The sequence below is a fragment of the Leuciscus leuciscus genome (genome assembly GCF_965113295.1).
Source record: "Leuciscus leuciscus genome assembly, contig: HAP1_SCAFFOLD_377, whole genome shotgun sequence".
NCBI lineage: Eukaryota > Metazoa > Chordata > Actinopteri > Cypriniformes > Leuciscidae > Leuciscus > Leuciscus leuciscus.
The window spans coordinates 23,142-41,457 of NW_028118362.1; the positions used below are offsets into that span (position 1 = coordinate 23,142).

At 41.2% G+C, this 18,316-nt stretch overlaps 1 protein-coding gene across 1 annotated transcript; it reads right to left on the reverse strand.

Annotated features, from left to right (window-relative positions):
* Nucleotides 1–887: 887 nt before the first annotated feature.
* LOC309491587 (cellular tumor antigen p53-like) lies at nucleotides 888–14,694 on the reverse strand. The gene is made up of 7 exons (XM_082190653.1): nucleotides 14,481–14,694; nucleotides 13,745–13,857; nucleotides 3,802–3,911; nucleotides 3,586–3,710; nucleotides 1,748–1,854; nucleotides 1,549–1,652; nucleotides 888–1,420 (listed from the first exon to the last, which is right to left on the reverse strand). The coding sequence occupies exons 1-7, from the start codon at nucleotides 14,575–14,577 to the stop codon at nucleotides 1,357–1,359; spliced, it is 720 nt and encodes a 239-aa protein (XP_082046779.1). The 5' UTR covers nucleotides 14,578–14,694; the 3' UTR covers nucleotides 888–1,356.
* Between the last annotated feature and the right edge of the window lie 3,622 nt (nucleotides 14,695–18,316).

The window sequence follows — 18,316 nt, forward strand, 5'->3', positions numbered from 1 at the left end:
TCTGATAAGTATGAAGAGAACCACTTTAAGGCTGTTCCAGAGATGCCAACACACTGACTTTTCCAGGAACTTAGCCATGAAAGGTAACTTAGAAATAGGTTTATATACTTTTGGGGCAAAGATGGATCAAGATTCATTTTCTTGAAAAGTGGTTGAACAACAGCTTGCTTGAAATACATTGGAACAGAACCAGACATCTGGTTCTGTTCCATCTGGCAGACATCTAATTCTTAATTATAGAAAGCATGCAAGGACCATGGTGTCTAACATTTTCAAACAAAGCAGTGGGTACCAAAATCAAGAGGACTAAGAGAAGCTAACCAGTTTGGTAAGATCTTCTAAATGTAATCTGAGAAAAATTCTCCAGGAGATACAAAGTATTTTGAAAGGAAATAGAATGAAGGTTATTTCATATATTGTTTATGTAAGCCTCAAAAACCAAGTTAACTGTTGCTGATGGTGTTAAACTGAATTTTGGGATTGTGTCTACTACTAGATATGTGACTCCAATGATGTAAAATTGCATGTGTTTAAGGGATCTGAAGCCCAAAAAACTCAAAAGTTTTGAGTTGCTGCAGGTACAGCAACTCAGAAGCATTATGTAAAGATGTATCTATGCTGATGCTTTTGATACCCCAAACAGAAATAATGTAATTTTCATTGAGGGTGTTTGAAGCAGGTTGACAATAAAAAATTGTATGCTTATCCTGAATTCTTGTTTGACAAGCAAAAGCCAATACATCAATTTTAAATATAATTTAAAGAAATTATACCTCAGAACCCAAACAGTATATATTTTTTCATTGAACTATTATAAAAACGCTTTTGAAATTCCTTTTCTATTTGTGCAGTTAGATGCGTCAGGGTTAAGAAACACTTCAGATCTATTATGCAATTACAAACTCAACATTTATCTTTTATTTTTACAAATATATCCTTGCTGGTTTTACAAAAGATTACTGAAGTAAATAGAAGTAGTAAAGCTTTTGCATGCGTTTTTGCAAACATGCAAAAACTGGTGACACTTGAATAAGGTAAGGTACACGACAGATGAAGTCGAATTAGAAAACATTTTACTTCACTACTATTAAGAAAAATGGCTAAATAATATATATATATATATATACAAAAAAATTTACATGCTCTATATATATATATATATATATATATATATATATATATATATATATATATATATATATATATAGAGCATGTACATTTTTTTGTGGTGAAATTCAGAATGTTTGAAACTTTGGCATCTTAAAAAAACAAAAACAGGTTACCCCACCTTCAGAACAACTAGAAGCAGAACACTGATTTTTTTTGTGCATAGAAAATAACATTTAAAAAAGCTATTTATTCTGAATCTTTTTTTCCACTCTTCGGCTGCAGACAGGATTGATCATGTTTTGAGGCGTGTCTAGAGGAGAGATTAAAATAAGTAAAAAAAAACTATTTATTTGGCATGTAAAAATTAAGGAAATATTAACTAGTGTTACAACAAGGAACAAAAACAGAGACCAACAAAATGGCTGTCAGGAGTCGTACCGTTTTTGCCTGTACTTTTCTTGGTCAGCAACAGGCATCATGTGCATAAGCTCCAAACTAGCGTTTATAGTCTTCAGCATTTTGAAACGTTCCTTGCCCCGTACCTAGAAAATGAGGGGAAAAAAACCCTCTTAAGAAATTTTCATGAATTGTCTTTTTATAAAGCAAGTTAATTTATAAATATTCCCATGTTACACACATGAAGAATGTAGATGTCTTCGTCAGAACTGGAGTCAGTCTTGATCTTCTTGCACGCAAGACCAGCAGCAGGGAGCGGCTCTTTTAACAGATCAGACACCTGACGCTCTGGTGTGATTGGGTCAAGGTGAATAAGATTTAACAGATAAAATAGTTACAAATAATGCACATAATACTGGGATGGGTTAGATATTATCATTTTTCTCAATTGCTAAAACACTAAACCCCATTCTCTGGACCAAATGCTCAGTGGCCTAAACATGTTTGTCAAATCACTCAAAACCTCCAACAAGTTCAGTTAGACACTATTTGCAAAACTCTAAACACATTTTCACTCACTAAAACATTTTGCACTGTGCTGGAAATCAAAAGTTGAACAACTACAACACAGTTGTCATTGTTTACACACATCCACTTGTTCACACTTGTTTTTAATGATGTGATTAAAACAACTGTACAACATATAAGCCAGTTCAGAGTGCACAGGTGCACTGACGTTTATACCAAAAAAATTAATGCAAACAATCTGAGAGGGAGAGGAGGAACAGCACGTCTAAGAGGTCATGGACGAAGAGGACGAGGAGGACGAGGAGGAAGAGGATGAGGGCGAGAAAGAGCAAGTTGTTGAGTGTTGTCAAGCTGGCTCTGGCACACCAGAGGGTTTTTCCCATTGCCTAGCAAGGGACATCATTGCCTGTGATGTGAACAAAGTCCTCAGGCTGGACCCAGCACAAAGACGTGATGCTGAGGAAGAATTAATCTATCATTGACCTTGTTTTTGCAGCTTTGCAAAATATTATTTTTGAGTGTACTATAACATGAAAACATTTAGAGTTTTCAATAACTTTTTGCAGTTGGGACTACTGCATTTTTACAGTATGGAAATTCTGAATAAAATTCAATACTACACAATATTCACTACAATATTATACTTGCAGTACACAATATATTCAGCTAAGTTGCAATAACAATACTTTACCTAATTGCCAAATTGGTTTTCTATATCCAATTTTTTCTCTGGATGCAGTGTAACACTTGACAATGTAGTAGCGTAAACTTTGACGCCTCTCGCGGTTCAAACAAACAGGGCAACCGCGTTCGTCATTACGTTGTGTGTTAGTTCAAGGGTTACTCTTTTGGCATAAGTTGACTTACGTATGGCCGTCTGTAATTGTAGGGACATCAACTTTACATTTTCACGCCCCTAAACATGATGCGGAACAAAAACTGTTATTGGTTGCATTACGTCTGTCAAACGTCCTCTTGGGCAGTCCTTGGCCAATGAAAGCTGCGATAGAGTCCAGACCTCCTACCGTAAGTCTGAAGGTCTGGCTACGCGAGACTAGTTTTCCCTGAAGAGATATAAGTTGTTGTTGAAAACGAAAGTTAAGAGTGAAGCACATTCATTGCGTTTTACCGTGAAATGAGAGTTCCATATCTTTAATAAAATCATCACATTAATTTCTCTCTCATCCAATCGCAACCCATCCTAAATTAATTGGAATGTTATGTTTTATTACTTGGCCTGACCGACCCGCGGATTATTCCGGTGTCCGCGGATATAATCGTGCTCCGCGCATCACTATTGTGTGCTCCCGCAGAATGTCCAGAGCCCCGGCTCCGTTTTGAGACCAGCAAGTTTTGAACCGATCTTTCTGGACATGAACTGCCTTTCTGCAGTGGAAATGGGTGCAACGTTTCAAGAATGGACACAGGCAGTGTTTTTTTTTGGTGTTTAAAGTTGTGAGAAATAGTTTAAAGAAATGTCTTAGCAATTGTGACTTTTTTATTTGAGGTGGTTATCCATCTTATTTCCAGCCCCCTCATTTAAACACTTACTTCTCTTTGTCCCAGGAACCATCTCCCCATTAATCTTTTTCAGATTGTCTTCCTCCGTTTTGCGGTCACGGCCTGGACATGCACACACTCGAACTTCAAAACATCGGCGACCAAGGACCTGTTTGCTGTGAATGAAGAACACCACCAAACATTCAACCCTGATCTCCAGTGCTCCAGTACAAATAAAAGAAGAGAAAATAGGAGAGAGGGACTCACTCGAATGTCTCCAGGGTCAGTATGGTGAGAATTGGCCTCCTATTCATCCCACCCATACAGCTGCTATTGCACATGAAATTCAGTAGTATGGTGGTTACCACTGAACCCAGCTAGAGGGACAAAGACAAAATACAAACAATGAATGTTCTAAAGTCGGGTTTTATTCTGGCATGTTGAATTTGTGTTCGACAAACGCGGCGGTGCATTCAATTGGATTTATTTTTCTCATAACAAATTAAAAGAACTTATTATACTCCGTCATTTTTTGGTCATACAGATTAGAGTAGCCTAGCCTACATCGTTCAAAACTGTAAACTTTTATTCATATTAGGCTAACGACAAAAGTTTGTCTGTCATCTCTGTCTCCGGGAACTGCGCGTCACAAAAATGAACTGAAAGCCACTTGCTTAGCTATCATGTGAGCGCTTCCCAATGAGGAAAGGACAAGGCAAGAGTGAAAATATCAATAATTAAATGTAAATCGCCCTGAATTAAAATGTAAAAACAGATAATTTGTCAAAATGTTGCGATAGTTTCATTTAAGTTAATAATTATTCTATAAAATGTTTTATTTTAGTTTTATTTTATAATAAGTTATTTAGTTTAACAGCAGCACCACGAAGCACTGTGGTGGGACGACGACGACGACAACAACAACAACTACTGCACCCTGGTTGTAAGGATCCAAAGATCCCTGTGGAATTTAATATTGAGTTGAACATTTTGTACATGACAACAAATGAACATGCGTTTGAAGATTGTATTTAGTTTTGCTTGGAAAAAGCTGGCCCAAACCGAAGTAGTTCTTCTTCAATTCTTCAATTATTGAAATAATAAAATATTTAGTTAATAAACTTTGACAAAATTTTACTACATGTAGCCTAAATGATTTAATTCCTTCACTATCAACACTTTAATAGCCTAATGCTAATGTCTAGAATAGCGATTTAAGTGTGAATTGCGACTTCTCTTTGTTTTAAGTCAGCCTCAAACTCAGAAAGCCTGTGGGGGGGTTTAGAGGAGCAGTTCAGAGGCTTTATCGTGGGGGTGCAGGACAATAAAGTTTTAATCGCCCCTCTTTTAAATGGAGAGTGTCAGATAGCCAGTCTGATGAGCAGGCAAAGGCTAAATTATTTTAAGGATAAATCTGTGTGTCCAAATGTAGGCCCTATATCTTATCAAATTATAAATATTGTAGTTTTATTTATTGTATTTAAAGGTTTTTCAGACAAAATTTAAATTGAAGTGTTCAAACCAGTTGTTTCAACTGGTTTTGTAGAGTTCTCTTACGAGAGGTCTCTCGTACTGCGTAAGATATCTTACGCTAGGGGAAAATCCTTTTCCGCGAGATATTGAAGCCAAAAATTATCCTTAATTTTGTAATAATGCAAAACGCGTTGCAGCAGCAATGCAGACATAGGCGAGACAGCTCGCGCGCCTATTGGCTGCTCTGCGGCAACTGCAGCAGCCTATCGAGCGAGGCCTGGCGTGACGTCAGACCCAATCAGGGCACTTCGCGCCCGCTGCGTCACGTCCCGCCGAAATGGGCGAGGTCTAGGCCTATAAATATCGCTCGCAGGCAGCTATTATCTGATTTTTCATCCTTCAAGTGAAGCACACGCATCGCTGGAGCTGGATTAGAAGCCGCGCCGTCGAGAGAGAGCACCTTCAGCGGGACGAGTCACTGAAGTCGCTGGCCGCGCCGCCTTCCTGCTGCGCTTTCCGGCGCTTATATCCTTCTCTTTATTACTCTGTATTTGTGTGTGGGTGTCGCCGCCGCGACACACATTCCAAAAGAGCTAGCGTCTTTTTAAAGATGCCTTCCTGCGGCTCGTGCAGAGCCACACTCAGCGACGGGGACCGCCACGTGATCTGCGTTTCCTGCCTGGGTGAGGAACATGCAGCTCTCGCACTCGCTGACGGCGGATGCCCTCACTGCGAGCTGATGGCAATGGCGACTCTGAGGACTCGCCTAGCCGTCTTCACCGAGACTGCTCCCCCGCCCGCCGCGGCGTCGCGCCGTAAAAAGCGCCGTGCCCAGCGGGCCCCGGAACCCTCCCTCAGCCGCCAAAGCTCGCCGGTTCGCCCGCTTGCTTCCCCGGCTTCGTCTGTATCGCTTCCTGACGGACAGCGGCCGCCGTCTGCCGCCGCTTCCGTTGACATCGCGGATGAGGAAGCCCTGCTGGGAGAGGATGATTCCTGCTCTATCCTGGCGTCAGGCAGTGAGGATTGGGCGGGCTCTGAGGACCCCGCACCCCCTGCCCGCACGTCGTCAGGCAAGAGAGCTTCCATTGAGACGGAACTCATGCGAGTACTCGCACAGGCCGCGGCGAGCCTCGGCCTCGAGTGGTCTTCGCCTGAGCAGCCCGCTCACAACCGGCTGGATGGATTTTTCCTGCCTGGGGAGCGCGCTTCGCCTGCGTCCAGACCGGCGCCTTTTCTTCCTGAGTTACACGAAGAAGTCGCCAAGTGCCTGGAACTATTCTGCTAGAGTGCGTCCTGCTGTTTCTTTGGCATTCTCCGCCGTTGACGATGCCAAGAACAAAGGATACCTTTCGCTGCCGCCGGTTGAAGAGGCGATAGCGGCCCACTTATGCCCGCCCTCCGCTGGACGGCGCGCTAAGCCGGCCCTACCCTCTAAAGCTTGCCGCACGACGTCAAGCCTGCTCCGCCGCGCTTTCTCCGCCGCCGGGCAAGCTGCGTCAGCGTTGCACACCATGGCAACGCTCCAGATCTTCCAGGCCGATCTCCTCCGTAAGCTGGATGAGGAAGGACCTGACGCGATCTGCGTGCCGGACTTAAGGAGTGCCACGGACCTCGCTCTTCGTGCTACTAAGACCGCAGCACAAGCCATTGGACGGACTATGGCTTCTCTCACCGTGTCTGAGAGACATCTTTGGCTGACGCTCTCGGAAATGGCCGAGTCTGAACGCACCGCGTTCCTCGACGCCCCGCTTTCCGCCACAGGCCTCTTTGGATCCTCCGTCAAGGACTTCGTGGAGAGATTCGCAGAGGTACAGAAAGCGTCTCAGGCTATGAAGCACTTCCTCCCGAAGCGCTCCAGCTCTGCAGCAGGCCGTGCGAAACCGTCTGCTCAGAGCTCACAGCCACAGCCCACTGCCTCCACTTCACAGCGCCGCCAGGCCAGAAGCGCGAGACCGCGCTCCCGCTCATCCGGTCGCCGCCCCGCAGGACGTGGCTCGTGACCTAGGATCACGGTGAAGCCCGAGGCCCCGAAGTCGTCCTAGCACAGCTAGGAAAACGACGGTGTTCCAGTCCCGCTGCGGCCGGACTCACACCAAAGCTATTCGCTCGTCCAGTTCCAGAAAATGTGACTGTTCCAGTGTTTTCTGCAGCCAACAAGTCGGTTCTGTCACCCGCTTGCCTGCACACAAATGCCGTTTTCACGGCTACCCAGATAAATCCCCAAAAGAGTGTATTTTCTGGTGTCCCGGCCACGGCCGATGGTGTTTCATGTGTAGTAAGAATGCCCACTGCCCAGTGCCCATCCCTACACACAAGCACAGCCTGTCACACAGGGCTCGCGCACATAAAACCGACTCAGATCGGTTGCGCTTCAAACATGGTGAACGTGCCCACTACCCAGTGCCCACTAACACCACGTTATGCATGTTTCACGTTTTCTGTAAAAACGAAACCAACGTGCACTCGCTTCACGCAAGCGAACGATGCTTTCGGTGTGATAAATGTGCCCGCTGTCCCGCGCCCACATCCACACATAGACATGACAGTTCCCACGGGAACCGCCCAGCCCTCCCCCTCGCGGTTAACCACCGCAGAGGAGTTGAGCGCGGGCAATCTGCCCGCTGTCATCAGCGCGCCCCATGCCTCAAATGTCACGAGCGCCACGCTTGTGTTACAGCACGCCGAAGCTTCTCCATCGCTGAGCGAGCGGAGCGCGCTTCGTATTCAACCCCTAGCTATCCATGCAGACGCATGGGCAAAGCTACCCGGGGTTTCGAAGTGGGTGCTGAACATTATAGAAAGAGGCTATTCGCTGCAGTTTCGCCGACGCCCTCGCCGCTATGTGGCGCGCGTCGAGACCACGGTAAAAACAGAAGTAGCACATCTACTTCGAGCCGAAGTGACGAAACTATTGAGCAAAGGGGCCATAGAGCCTCTCTCTCAAGTTCAGAGCGAAGGAGGGCTATACAGCAGATACTTCCTGGTACCGAAAAAAGACGGGGGTCTCAGACCCATACTAGATCTAAGGCAACTGAACAAAGTGCTTGTGAAGCGACAGTTCAGGATGCTCACGACCAGGCAAATCCTTGTGCAGATTCGCCAAGGAGATTGGTTTGTGTCAATAGATCTGAAAGACGCGTATTTTCAAATACAGATAGCGTCACGTCACAGGCGATATTTGAGATTCGCCTTCGAGGGCCAGGCATATCAGTACACAGTCCTGCCGTTCGGTTTGTTAATGCATGAGTGCAGTAACTGAAACACTACTTGAGGGAAAACAAAAACAAGAGCTTTGTGATAAAATAAAAGCAAATACCCATGTCAGCGTCATCTGCCACAAAGAAAAGTGACATTAACTCAGAACGTGCTAACCCAGCTAGATGAGGCTATGCATAAGGCATCATGTGTAGGCTTAGCCGTGGTTGAGTCCATTGACGTGTGACAATGCTCAGCTGTTAGTGCATATCAGGTTTTTCAACAGACCGGAAAGCAATTTGTGAAGATATGTTAGGTGTCACTCCCCTTCAGACCAGTACAAAAGGAAAGACATCTACCTGGCCATAAAGGAGATGTTAACAAAGAGGAATTGAGCCACAAAAAGTGGTTTCAATAACCACAGATGGAGCCCCTGCTATGATAGGGAGAGATAAAGGAGTTGTAGCAAAACTGAAAGAGGACAATCCTGAGCTCATAGCTTACCATTGCAATCATTCATCAATCTGTCCTCTGCACCTCCCTGTCAGATGAGCATGCTGAGGTGATGAATACAATGATGAAAATTATAAATTTTCTCAGGGCATCCTCTTCCTACCAGCATCGCATGCTTAGGGAATTCCTCAGAGAAGTTGATACCAATGCTGATGATCTTTTGCTGCACAACAATGTGAGATGGCTCAGCAAAGGCAGGGTGTTAGGGAGCTTTTGGTCCATCAGGAGGGAAGTAGCATCTTTTTTGGCAGAGCTAAGAAGTTGAAAGGCAACACAGTTTTCTCTCTTTTTAGAAAATGAGAAACCGATGGACAATGTGGCCTGTTTGGTTGATCACTTCACATCTGAATGAAATTAATTTGAAGCTACAGGGCAAGGACAATTCAATTTGTGAACTGATGACAGCTGTCTGCTCCTTTCAGAGGAAACTTGAGGTGTTCAAGGAAAACCTGCAGGGAGACCTGCAGTGCAGGAAAAGGTTCAGGGACAGAGAGATGTCTTTTGTTGACTTTATTGATAAGCTGATTGTAAACTTCAGCAAGCATTTTGACAGCTTCAGCTTTGGGCAGCAGCTCATCATGTTCATTCAGAACCCATTTCTCATCACAGATGTCAAGGGGTCCTTAAAGGAAGTCACAGCACTTTAAATGGGTAAATGCTGGGCCTTTCCAGATGCAATTGGTTGATCTCCAAGCAGATGTGGCCCTGAAAGAGCAATAATAACTGATAATAATAACAACTGTAATAACTGACGCTTCCACTTTCTGGCTCCAAATGGTCCCCGAGACAGCTTTCCCAGGTCTGAGGAGAGTAGCTGTTTAAATCTTGACCATGTTTGGCTCCACATACAACTGTGAGGCAGCTTTCTCCACAATGAACAATCAAAACTAAATATCGTTCCAGACTTACCAATGAGCACCTCCACACGTATATGAGAATGGCCCTGACTCCATTCAAGCCCAGGTTTAAAATCCTGGCAAGACAAGCTAGAGCTCAATTCTCTCACTGGGCAAAAAAGTGGGGGAGTGGGATATAAGAGGGGAAGAAAGTGATACTCTAAAACTGTTCAATTGTTAAGATGTGTCGCGATTTATTATCTGTAAAATAGTTTGAGACTGCTGAGTCAAGATGTGAAACAGAAAAGGGGAAATTAAGTTAAGCACTTGATTTGAACCTTCACAATTTTCACATTTTATAAATTTTTCTTTTATTTTGAAATGCAGCCCTACTTTTATTTAGTTAATGAGAGAACATTATCCATATCTGCAGTAGGGCTGGGCGATATGGCCAAAAAAATAAAAAAATAAATAAAAAATAATTCTATATCTCTGCATTTTTTGGTTAAATGGATATAATTTCTATATAATATACGATATATATCTCGGTACTTTCTACGTTTATCTATTTGGATAAAGAAAATCTGTACTTATTAAAAATAAATAAAATAAATGTATTTCACATCCTGCCCAATGATATCCTACAAACAATGTTGATATTGAAGGATATGGAAACAAATATAGTGAATGTAATGTAGACTATGCAATAGTATTATGTGCAAAAAGGTGGTTAAAATCATATTACATTCTAACATTACAATCTAAAAACATAAATAATGCTTTTGTTTTTAAATTGACTAACGGCAAAACTAAAAATGAAAATAAAAATTAATAATATACCCCATTATAATGGTCACTTTCATAAAAAAAATTATTGTAGGTTTAAAATTCTCCAACAACAAATATAACAAAAGTATATATTTTAGTCAGAATTATTGTGCTACTATTCTATTGTGCTCCGTCTGTTTGGGGTGCTCATTCACGAAAGCTTGAATTTTACCGGACATTCACTTGCAGAAGGGTCGTCCACTCCTGACAGTGAAATGGACATTTGTTTGACTTTCTAACATTTACAGATGGAGAATATACCTGTAAAATGTATGTTAAGCACTGAGGAAGCACCACATCTCAAACGCATTAAACAGCGCAAGTATTTATCTGTCAGTCAGCAACAGTATCTGTCAGAGCATCTGACAGGGCAAGCTGCTTAAAACTTGTTAACTATATCTTACCAGTTATTTTGAAGCCCTTAATATAAGCTTGTGTCATGTTTAGGACAAATTGTACTATGTACTTTCACTGCAGGAGCTCACACTGCGTCCTCAGCTATTTTTCAGATGTGTTCGTATCAAACTACTGTATCGATATAAATGGTTTTGCCTCATTCCATATAGTTTCAAATTTTTTTCGATATATGCTGTTGTCTGATGCTGGACTGTGTTGATGGTTTTGTTTTGTATAAAATATTATCATTGTCTGATACATGCTTATCTTTATTCTTATTAGCCTACTATTAACTGTAATACCCAATAATGTTGGAGATCCTATAGTTTTTCCTTACAAATGCATAGGCCTATTACTCTGAGATCACATAATATGACAAAGCTCCATTGGTATTCGGTATTAATAGCTACCGAAAAATGTGACCGCTCTTTATTTATTTATAACTGACTGTAATGTTCAATAAAGTGACGAATGTGATGTGTGACCATCTCCGTTTATGCAGCTGTATAATCAAAATATGAGGCAGAAATGCGAGTCCCTTTCCATTTTATAAAGCATATTGATAAGGTATTAATACATATGTCGACCCTGCATCTGACGGGTCAAATTCATCGACCTAGTCTTTTTTGGGTGAATGTGGAGCAGGTCGAGGGCTGGTGACGTCATCGTCTATAATTCAGTGTCTAATATTTTAAACAACAAAGCAGCACACGAAACTTTAACCGGCACAAACGATCGCACAAACAAACGAGACTATTTTGGTTGAATGTGGAGCAGGTAGGGGGGCTGAGTGAACTCCGAATGACCAATAAATATTATTTTAATATTTAAGAAACCGAAGCAGCACAAAATAAACGTTTATCGGTGCAAATTAGCACAAACATATGAGACTATTTTGGGTGAATGTGGAGCAGGTCGGGGGGCTGGTGACGTCATCGTCTATAACTTGGTCTAATATTTCAAAAACTGAAGCAGCACAAACAAAACCGGCACAAACCGAATGAGACTATTTTATTTGGAGCATGTGGCGGGCTGGGTGACAGAATGACCTATAAATATTCTTTTACTATCTAAAAAAACAGAAGTAGCACACACAAACAAAAATTACAGCACAAACGAAGTAAAAACGATTGAGCCTATTTTGCCGACGTTTTGCATTGGTTTGGGGGCGGGGCCAACTTCACACAGTGATTGACAGGGCGGGGTGGGCAAGTGATCGGCTCAGAATACATTTTCAAATTGCACATTGAATTTTGCTACATTCATCGCGGGACACTTAATGGAAATCCAATCGCCAGTGTCTTAACTGTGAGTGTAAATGCAATTAAGAAAAAATAACATTTAAATTACAATTTTGTTAAACAGATCTAATCATTTCTGTAATACATTTTAATTTTGCAACTTATAAAGCATTAAAATATGTATTCAATTTAAAACTAGTGTATGAAATGGCAAATGTACATTTTATAACTGAATTTTCATTTTGCACCAAACGTTGAATTTAAAAAAAAAATTTAAATACAGAAATGCATTGCCCTTTTACATATTGCATTGTCATTTTGCATATTACATTTCAAATAGAAATTTGCTACCCATAAGCTTTCATAGATATACCACCCAGTCCTAATCTGCAGTCATGCATATATGTTCAGTTCTATGCTACGTGACAATAAATATTGTCAAAGTTTTTGAATTGTACTGAATTCATTTGATTTGACAGTCAGGTATTGATTACATGCAGATGTTGATACAACTACTAGGCTACTTAAATGTACATCACGCTAAATAGTTAGACATTATGATCTCCGGACCTTTGCTTCAAGAAACTGGACCTCTTTAAATTTTAGTTGAATACCCCTGGACTAAACTATGTTTATAATTTTTTACCTTTTGTTTCATAATACATTTGATTTATAGAATACTTTTGCAGATTTTTTTTAAAGGATAACTGTCGCCAAAATGCAACCTAGGGTCTTTTTGTTAAACTACCAGAGGCAAACTTTCGTTTAAAAGCATAATTAGAATGGAAGTTTGACCGTATTTGTCCGCCGGCATTTTGACAGTCAAAAACAGTTGATCTCCGAATGCAACTTGACAAGGAGGAGAGTAAAGATGGAAAGCTCCTAAAGCTTAGTTCCATATAAATTTAGTGAAAATCAATATCAATATTGAAAATCAATATTGACCTTGTATTTGAAAAAGGATGCTCATATAAGAAGCAATACTAAAATTCAGAGTAAGTTCATTCACATTCGGAGATCGACTATTTTTGACTGTCAAAATGCCGGCGGACACAGCTACAGTGAGTTGTTCAAAAATCTTTCTTTTTAGTAAATTGTGTACACAAACAATGTTATCAATGCAATGCTCGAGTTCATGTGTAGAGCCCCTGGTGATACTTAGAGCAAAGTTTCATGTTGTGTCGAGCCTTCTTAGTGTTTTAAAAATAGCGATTTTTGATGCTATCATAGTAGTGCCCGAAGCACTCCCATTCAAAAGGCAATTTGACCGAAAACGAAAATGGTGTCAAACTTAAAAGTGGCGTTTCCATTCTAATTATGCTTTTAAACAAAAGTTTGCCTCGGGTAGATTAACAAAAAGACCCTAGGTTGCATTTTGGTGAGAGTTATCCTTTAAGTGTTACATAAACAGGACAGGTGCAATCTACACAATATACATAGACGTAAAATGTAAAAACTTAAATATCTTGGAAACAGTAGATAATCAGTTGTTTTAATTGTACTGATTTCAAGTGAATTCGAATTCACCACATCAAAATACATAATAAACAGCACATTTTATCTCCAAAGTAGATGACTTCTGAGATAAAAATTGTAGACCAGTGTTATCAGTTTAAGCATTTTGAGTGAACAGTAGAGCATAAAAAAAAAGTGCTATATAGGCCTAAATGCTTCATTCATTCTTTAATTCAATCAAGAATTTAAGCAGTGTGCTGAATTCTGGTGTACCTGCGGGGACTCGTAAGGCAGCGTCACACTATGCCTCTTGGTGTTTAGATCCTGGTGGTACTGTATTTTTTGACTGCCCTCCACACGGATGAGATGACTACGGTGAGAAACACCTGAGAAGAGCAAAGGGCAATCACTATAGAAAAAACTGAATACTGACTGGCATTGCTGACTTTTTAATATCAACTTGTATTATACAATATAATAATTTGGATTTGTTCTAACAAATTCATAAGACTTTCTAATTTAAATTGCATTATTTTAAAATTCTTTTTTAGGCAAAGTAACACAATCATTAATGGGGTGACAAGTGTGCAGATTCTTAAACATTTGGTTCACCCTAATCTTCAGTATTTAGTTAAATCCCGGTCCAGTGAGGCCAACAGCTCTTATATCATCTTATTGCATAATTTTAGTGTGCCTCATTTGCAATTCAGAACACACTCGCTCATGCAACAATCTATAAGACGAGTCCTGGTTTGACATTATTTTGTGATTTTTTTTTTCTCTTCATCTCTTGGCTCTTCCTTAAACAGCCTTTTTTAGCCATTTGAGAAGCTTGCTAATTTTAAACATTACATGTTTGTAGTTGTATGGTTATACTTTCCAAATAGTGTGATGCATACATTTAAACATTAATGATGCTGCCCTCGTCAACCAAACTTCCATTGCAACTTGGCAAGTGTATATGCATTTCTAAAACTCACAAATTCAGCTGTATTTAAAACATACAAACCTTCGTTATTCTCAGCGACACTCTGGTGGTGTGGGCAGCGGATTACCACCTCGGAAACATGCTCCGATTTCTTATAAATTGCTGTGGCTCTCAGCATGGCACCCTTAGGTGGTTCTCTGCCCACCAGCACATCCACAGGACATGTTTTTGCAAGCTGACAGTACAGCTTATTCAGTAGCTGAGAATACTGTGGGAGAGATAGGTGGAGGGTTACAGCAAGACAAATCTCACCTTTTTGCCAATATAGTATCTGTTGGGAATGACATGGTAAATTTGAAATTTGATAATAAAAAAAGCACAGAGGGTATTTTTTTTCTTTCCTCCACTGAATGAATGAATGAATGAATGAATGAAAATATATATATATATATATATATATATATATATATATATATATATATATATATATATATATATATATATATATATATAGGATGGCATCTTGCAGTTGATGGAGATTTGTGGGATGCACATCCAGGGCACGAAGCTCCCGTTCCACCACATCCCAAAGATGCTCTATTCGGTTGAGATCTGGTGACTGTGGGGGCCATTTTAGTACAGTGAACTCATTGTCATGTTCAAGAAACCAATTTGAAATGATTCGAGCATTGTGACATGGTGCATTATCCTGCTGGAAGTAGCCATCAGAGGATGGGTACATGGTGGTCATAAAGGGATGGACATGGTCAGAAACAATGCTCAGGTAGGCCGTGGCATTTAAACGATGCCCAATTGGCACTAAGGGGCCTAAAGTGTGCCAAGAAAACATCCCCCCACACCATTACACCACCACCACCAGCCTGCACAGTGGTAACAAGGCATGATGGATCCATGTTCTCATTCTGTTTACGCCAAATTCTGACTCTACCATCTGAATGTCTCAACAGAAATCGAGACTCATCAGACCAGGCAGCATTTTTCCTGTCTTCAACTGTCCAATTTTGGTGAGCTCGTGCAAATTGTAGCCTCTTTTTCCTATTTGTAGTGGAGATGAGTGGTACCCGGTGGGGTCTTCTGCTGTTGTAGCCCATCCGCCTCAAGGTTGTGGCGTGTTGTGGCTTCACAATTGCTTTGCTGCATACCTCGGTTGTAACGAGTGGTTATTTCAGTTAAAGTTGCTCTTCTATCAGCTTGAATCAGTCGGCCCATTCTCCTCTGACCTCTAGCATCAACAAGGCATTTTCGCCCACAGGACTGCCGCATACTGGATGTTTTTCCTTTTTCACACCATTCTTTGTAAACCCTAGAAATGGTTGTGCGTGAAAATCCCAGTAACTGAATCCCAGTATGATTGTGAAATACTCAGACCGGCCCGTCTGGCACCAATAACCATGCCACGCTCAAAATTGCTTAAATCACTTTTCTTTCCCATTCTGACATTCAGTTTGGAGTTCAGGAGATTGTCTTGACCAGGACCACACCCCTAAATGCATTGAAGCAACTGCCATGTGATTGGTTGATTAGATAATTGCATTAATGAGAAATTGAACAGGTGAGTGTAATATATATATATATATATATATATATATATACATATATATATTTTATTTTTATTTTTATTTTTTTTTATCAGGCCATGCTTTAACCTTTTTCTTGACAATACACATGGTAGGGGTATTCCGATCGGCTACTGATCGCTATCGGACGGTAATCACTTCTAATGACTGGATCGACGATCTCTCAATTTGTCGATCTCATGCTGACGACGCATAAAGACGTGCGCCTGCTGTGAGAGGTATGGCATGACATGCTCCAGCTGTCTCTGTCCGGCAAGGGTAAAATAATTATAATGCTGAATGTGAAGTACAGTTCATATTTCTTTATTAAAGGTGCTCTAAGTCATGTCACACGTTTTTTAGGCCAAAACATTTTTTGTCACATACAGCAAACATCTCCTCACTATCCGCTAGCTGCCTGTCCCCTGAACACACTGTAAAAAAACGGTCTCTCTAGACACCACAGGCTCCACAAACGGCAACAAAAACAAACTGGGCTCACCCGCACCACGAAACACAACAAACAGTGCTCCAGCCAATCACCAACAAGAAGTATTTGAGGGGTGTGGTTTGGGGGTTAGTGCGCGTGGACATGAAGGGGGTGTGGAGGAGAGACGAGAGAGAAGCATGAAGAGGGAAGTTTGAATTATGGCCGACACACGACTAAAGAGACGACGTTCCGATGAACAAATTGTAAAGAAGAGGGACAAGGATAAGGAACGCGCGAAGTCCCGAATTTACATCGGAAAAACCCTCGAAATGTGGCGAGAACTCCGCCGGCAGAAGGGCTTCCAATCAGACATTCAGTTGCTCTGTTTTTGCAGAACAGGTAAATCCATTTTTCTTTCTAAATTGACGTTCATGTTCGCCAAACCAACACAAGGATGTAATTAGCTAGAACTATGCAGTCAGCGTTAGCTTTGGTGAATACAACATATATGTTTCAGCTAGCGATCAATCTCTATTGTAAATGATCAAGCAAATTCACAGTAGGGTGACAATTTGTGTGAATTATTGTTTTCACCCACTGTTTGTTATGGATTTGAATGTTCATTTATAGGCTATTGACAACTTTGACCAAAGTTTTTTTTACGACGCCGCCGTTGTTTATGCTCACTGGGAAACGCGAAGCTAACGTTATCTTGCTATTATTGCGTCCTTGTATGGGAGCTATAGTTATAACCTCAGGTGGCGAAACGATTTTAAGACAATGTTTCTCTTTTTCTGCATTCTGTTCTGCAATATATAAAAGCATTTATCTAACTTGGTGACATTACACATTGAATGAAGTATCAGTAAAACTTAACTTTGTTTTTAGTGGCTACTTTGACTTTCCTTTATGCCGGAAGGGAGGGGAGGAGGGAGGAGACGGGATGAGGAGGAGGGAGGGTCTAGCTAGCCTCCGTTTTGTTTGACAACAATTCGAATGTCAACACTCCCGGCATCACTTAGAGCACCTTTAAATAAAGTCATCTGAAAACTTTCTACGAGACATAATTTCACAAACAGTGTGAGCGGATCACTGAATGCTCTCTCTCTTTCCATTTCAAAATACGTAAATGGCTTCACATCATCAGATCGAATCTGCACTATAAGCGAGCTGCACGCTGCACAGTTGACGGAATGGTCACTTGTACAATCGAGGCAGTGTCGCATCGTTACTAAAGTTTATGATTTCACCCACAAGTCACCTAAGGGAGGGATTAACCACATTTTCCAAAATGAAATTCAGCCCCTGAATTAATGTCTGTAAAAATCCTGATTGAAACATCCCTATAAAATAATTCTACATGAAAAAAAGTAGGCTTCAAATAGATGACTGACTTTTTGGGACTTTAGCTTATTCACTGTATCCCCCAGAGTTAGATAAGTCCATACATACCCTTTTCATCTCCATGAGTGCCGTAACTGTCTGCACCGTTAGCCTAGCTTAGCACAAAGACTGGAGGTAAACGGCTCCAGCTAGCATACTGCTCCCAATAAGTGATAAAACAACACCAACATTTTCCTATTTACATGTTGTGATTTGTATAGTCACAGCGTGTACAAATAACAAGGTCACATGGGACACAGCCATCTTCTAACCGTAGACATACTGGGAACTATATTCTCAGAAGGCGAAGCACTGCTACTTGGGTGGAGTGATTTGCTCACAGCACCCGAGAAGCCCCGTGGTGAGGAGCAGAGAGTTCGCTCAGAGTTGGAGTAAATCACGCCGCAGAAGTAGCAGTGCTTCGCCTTCTGAGAATATAGTTGGGAGAAAGTTGGGAGAATATAATTCTGAGAAAATTGGTTGCTATTATATGCTAGCTGGAGCCGTTTACCTCCAGTCTTTGTGCT

Excerpts from the sequence above, each read along its gene's own strand:
- LOC309491587 (XM_082190653.1), bottom strand. The coding sequence starts at position 14,577 with ATGCTGAGAGCCACAGCAATTTATAAGAAATCGGAGCATGTTTCCGAG. Across the intron at positions 1,653-1,747 it reads AAGACATCTACATTCTTCAT|GTACGGGGCAAGGAACGTTT; the intron begins GTGTGTAACATG and ends CTCATTTTCTAG. Across the intron at positions 1,421-1,548 it reads GAAAAGTACAGGCAAAAACG|ACACGCCTCAAAACATGATC; the intron begins GTACGACTCCTG and ends TCTCTCCTCTAG.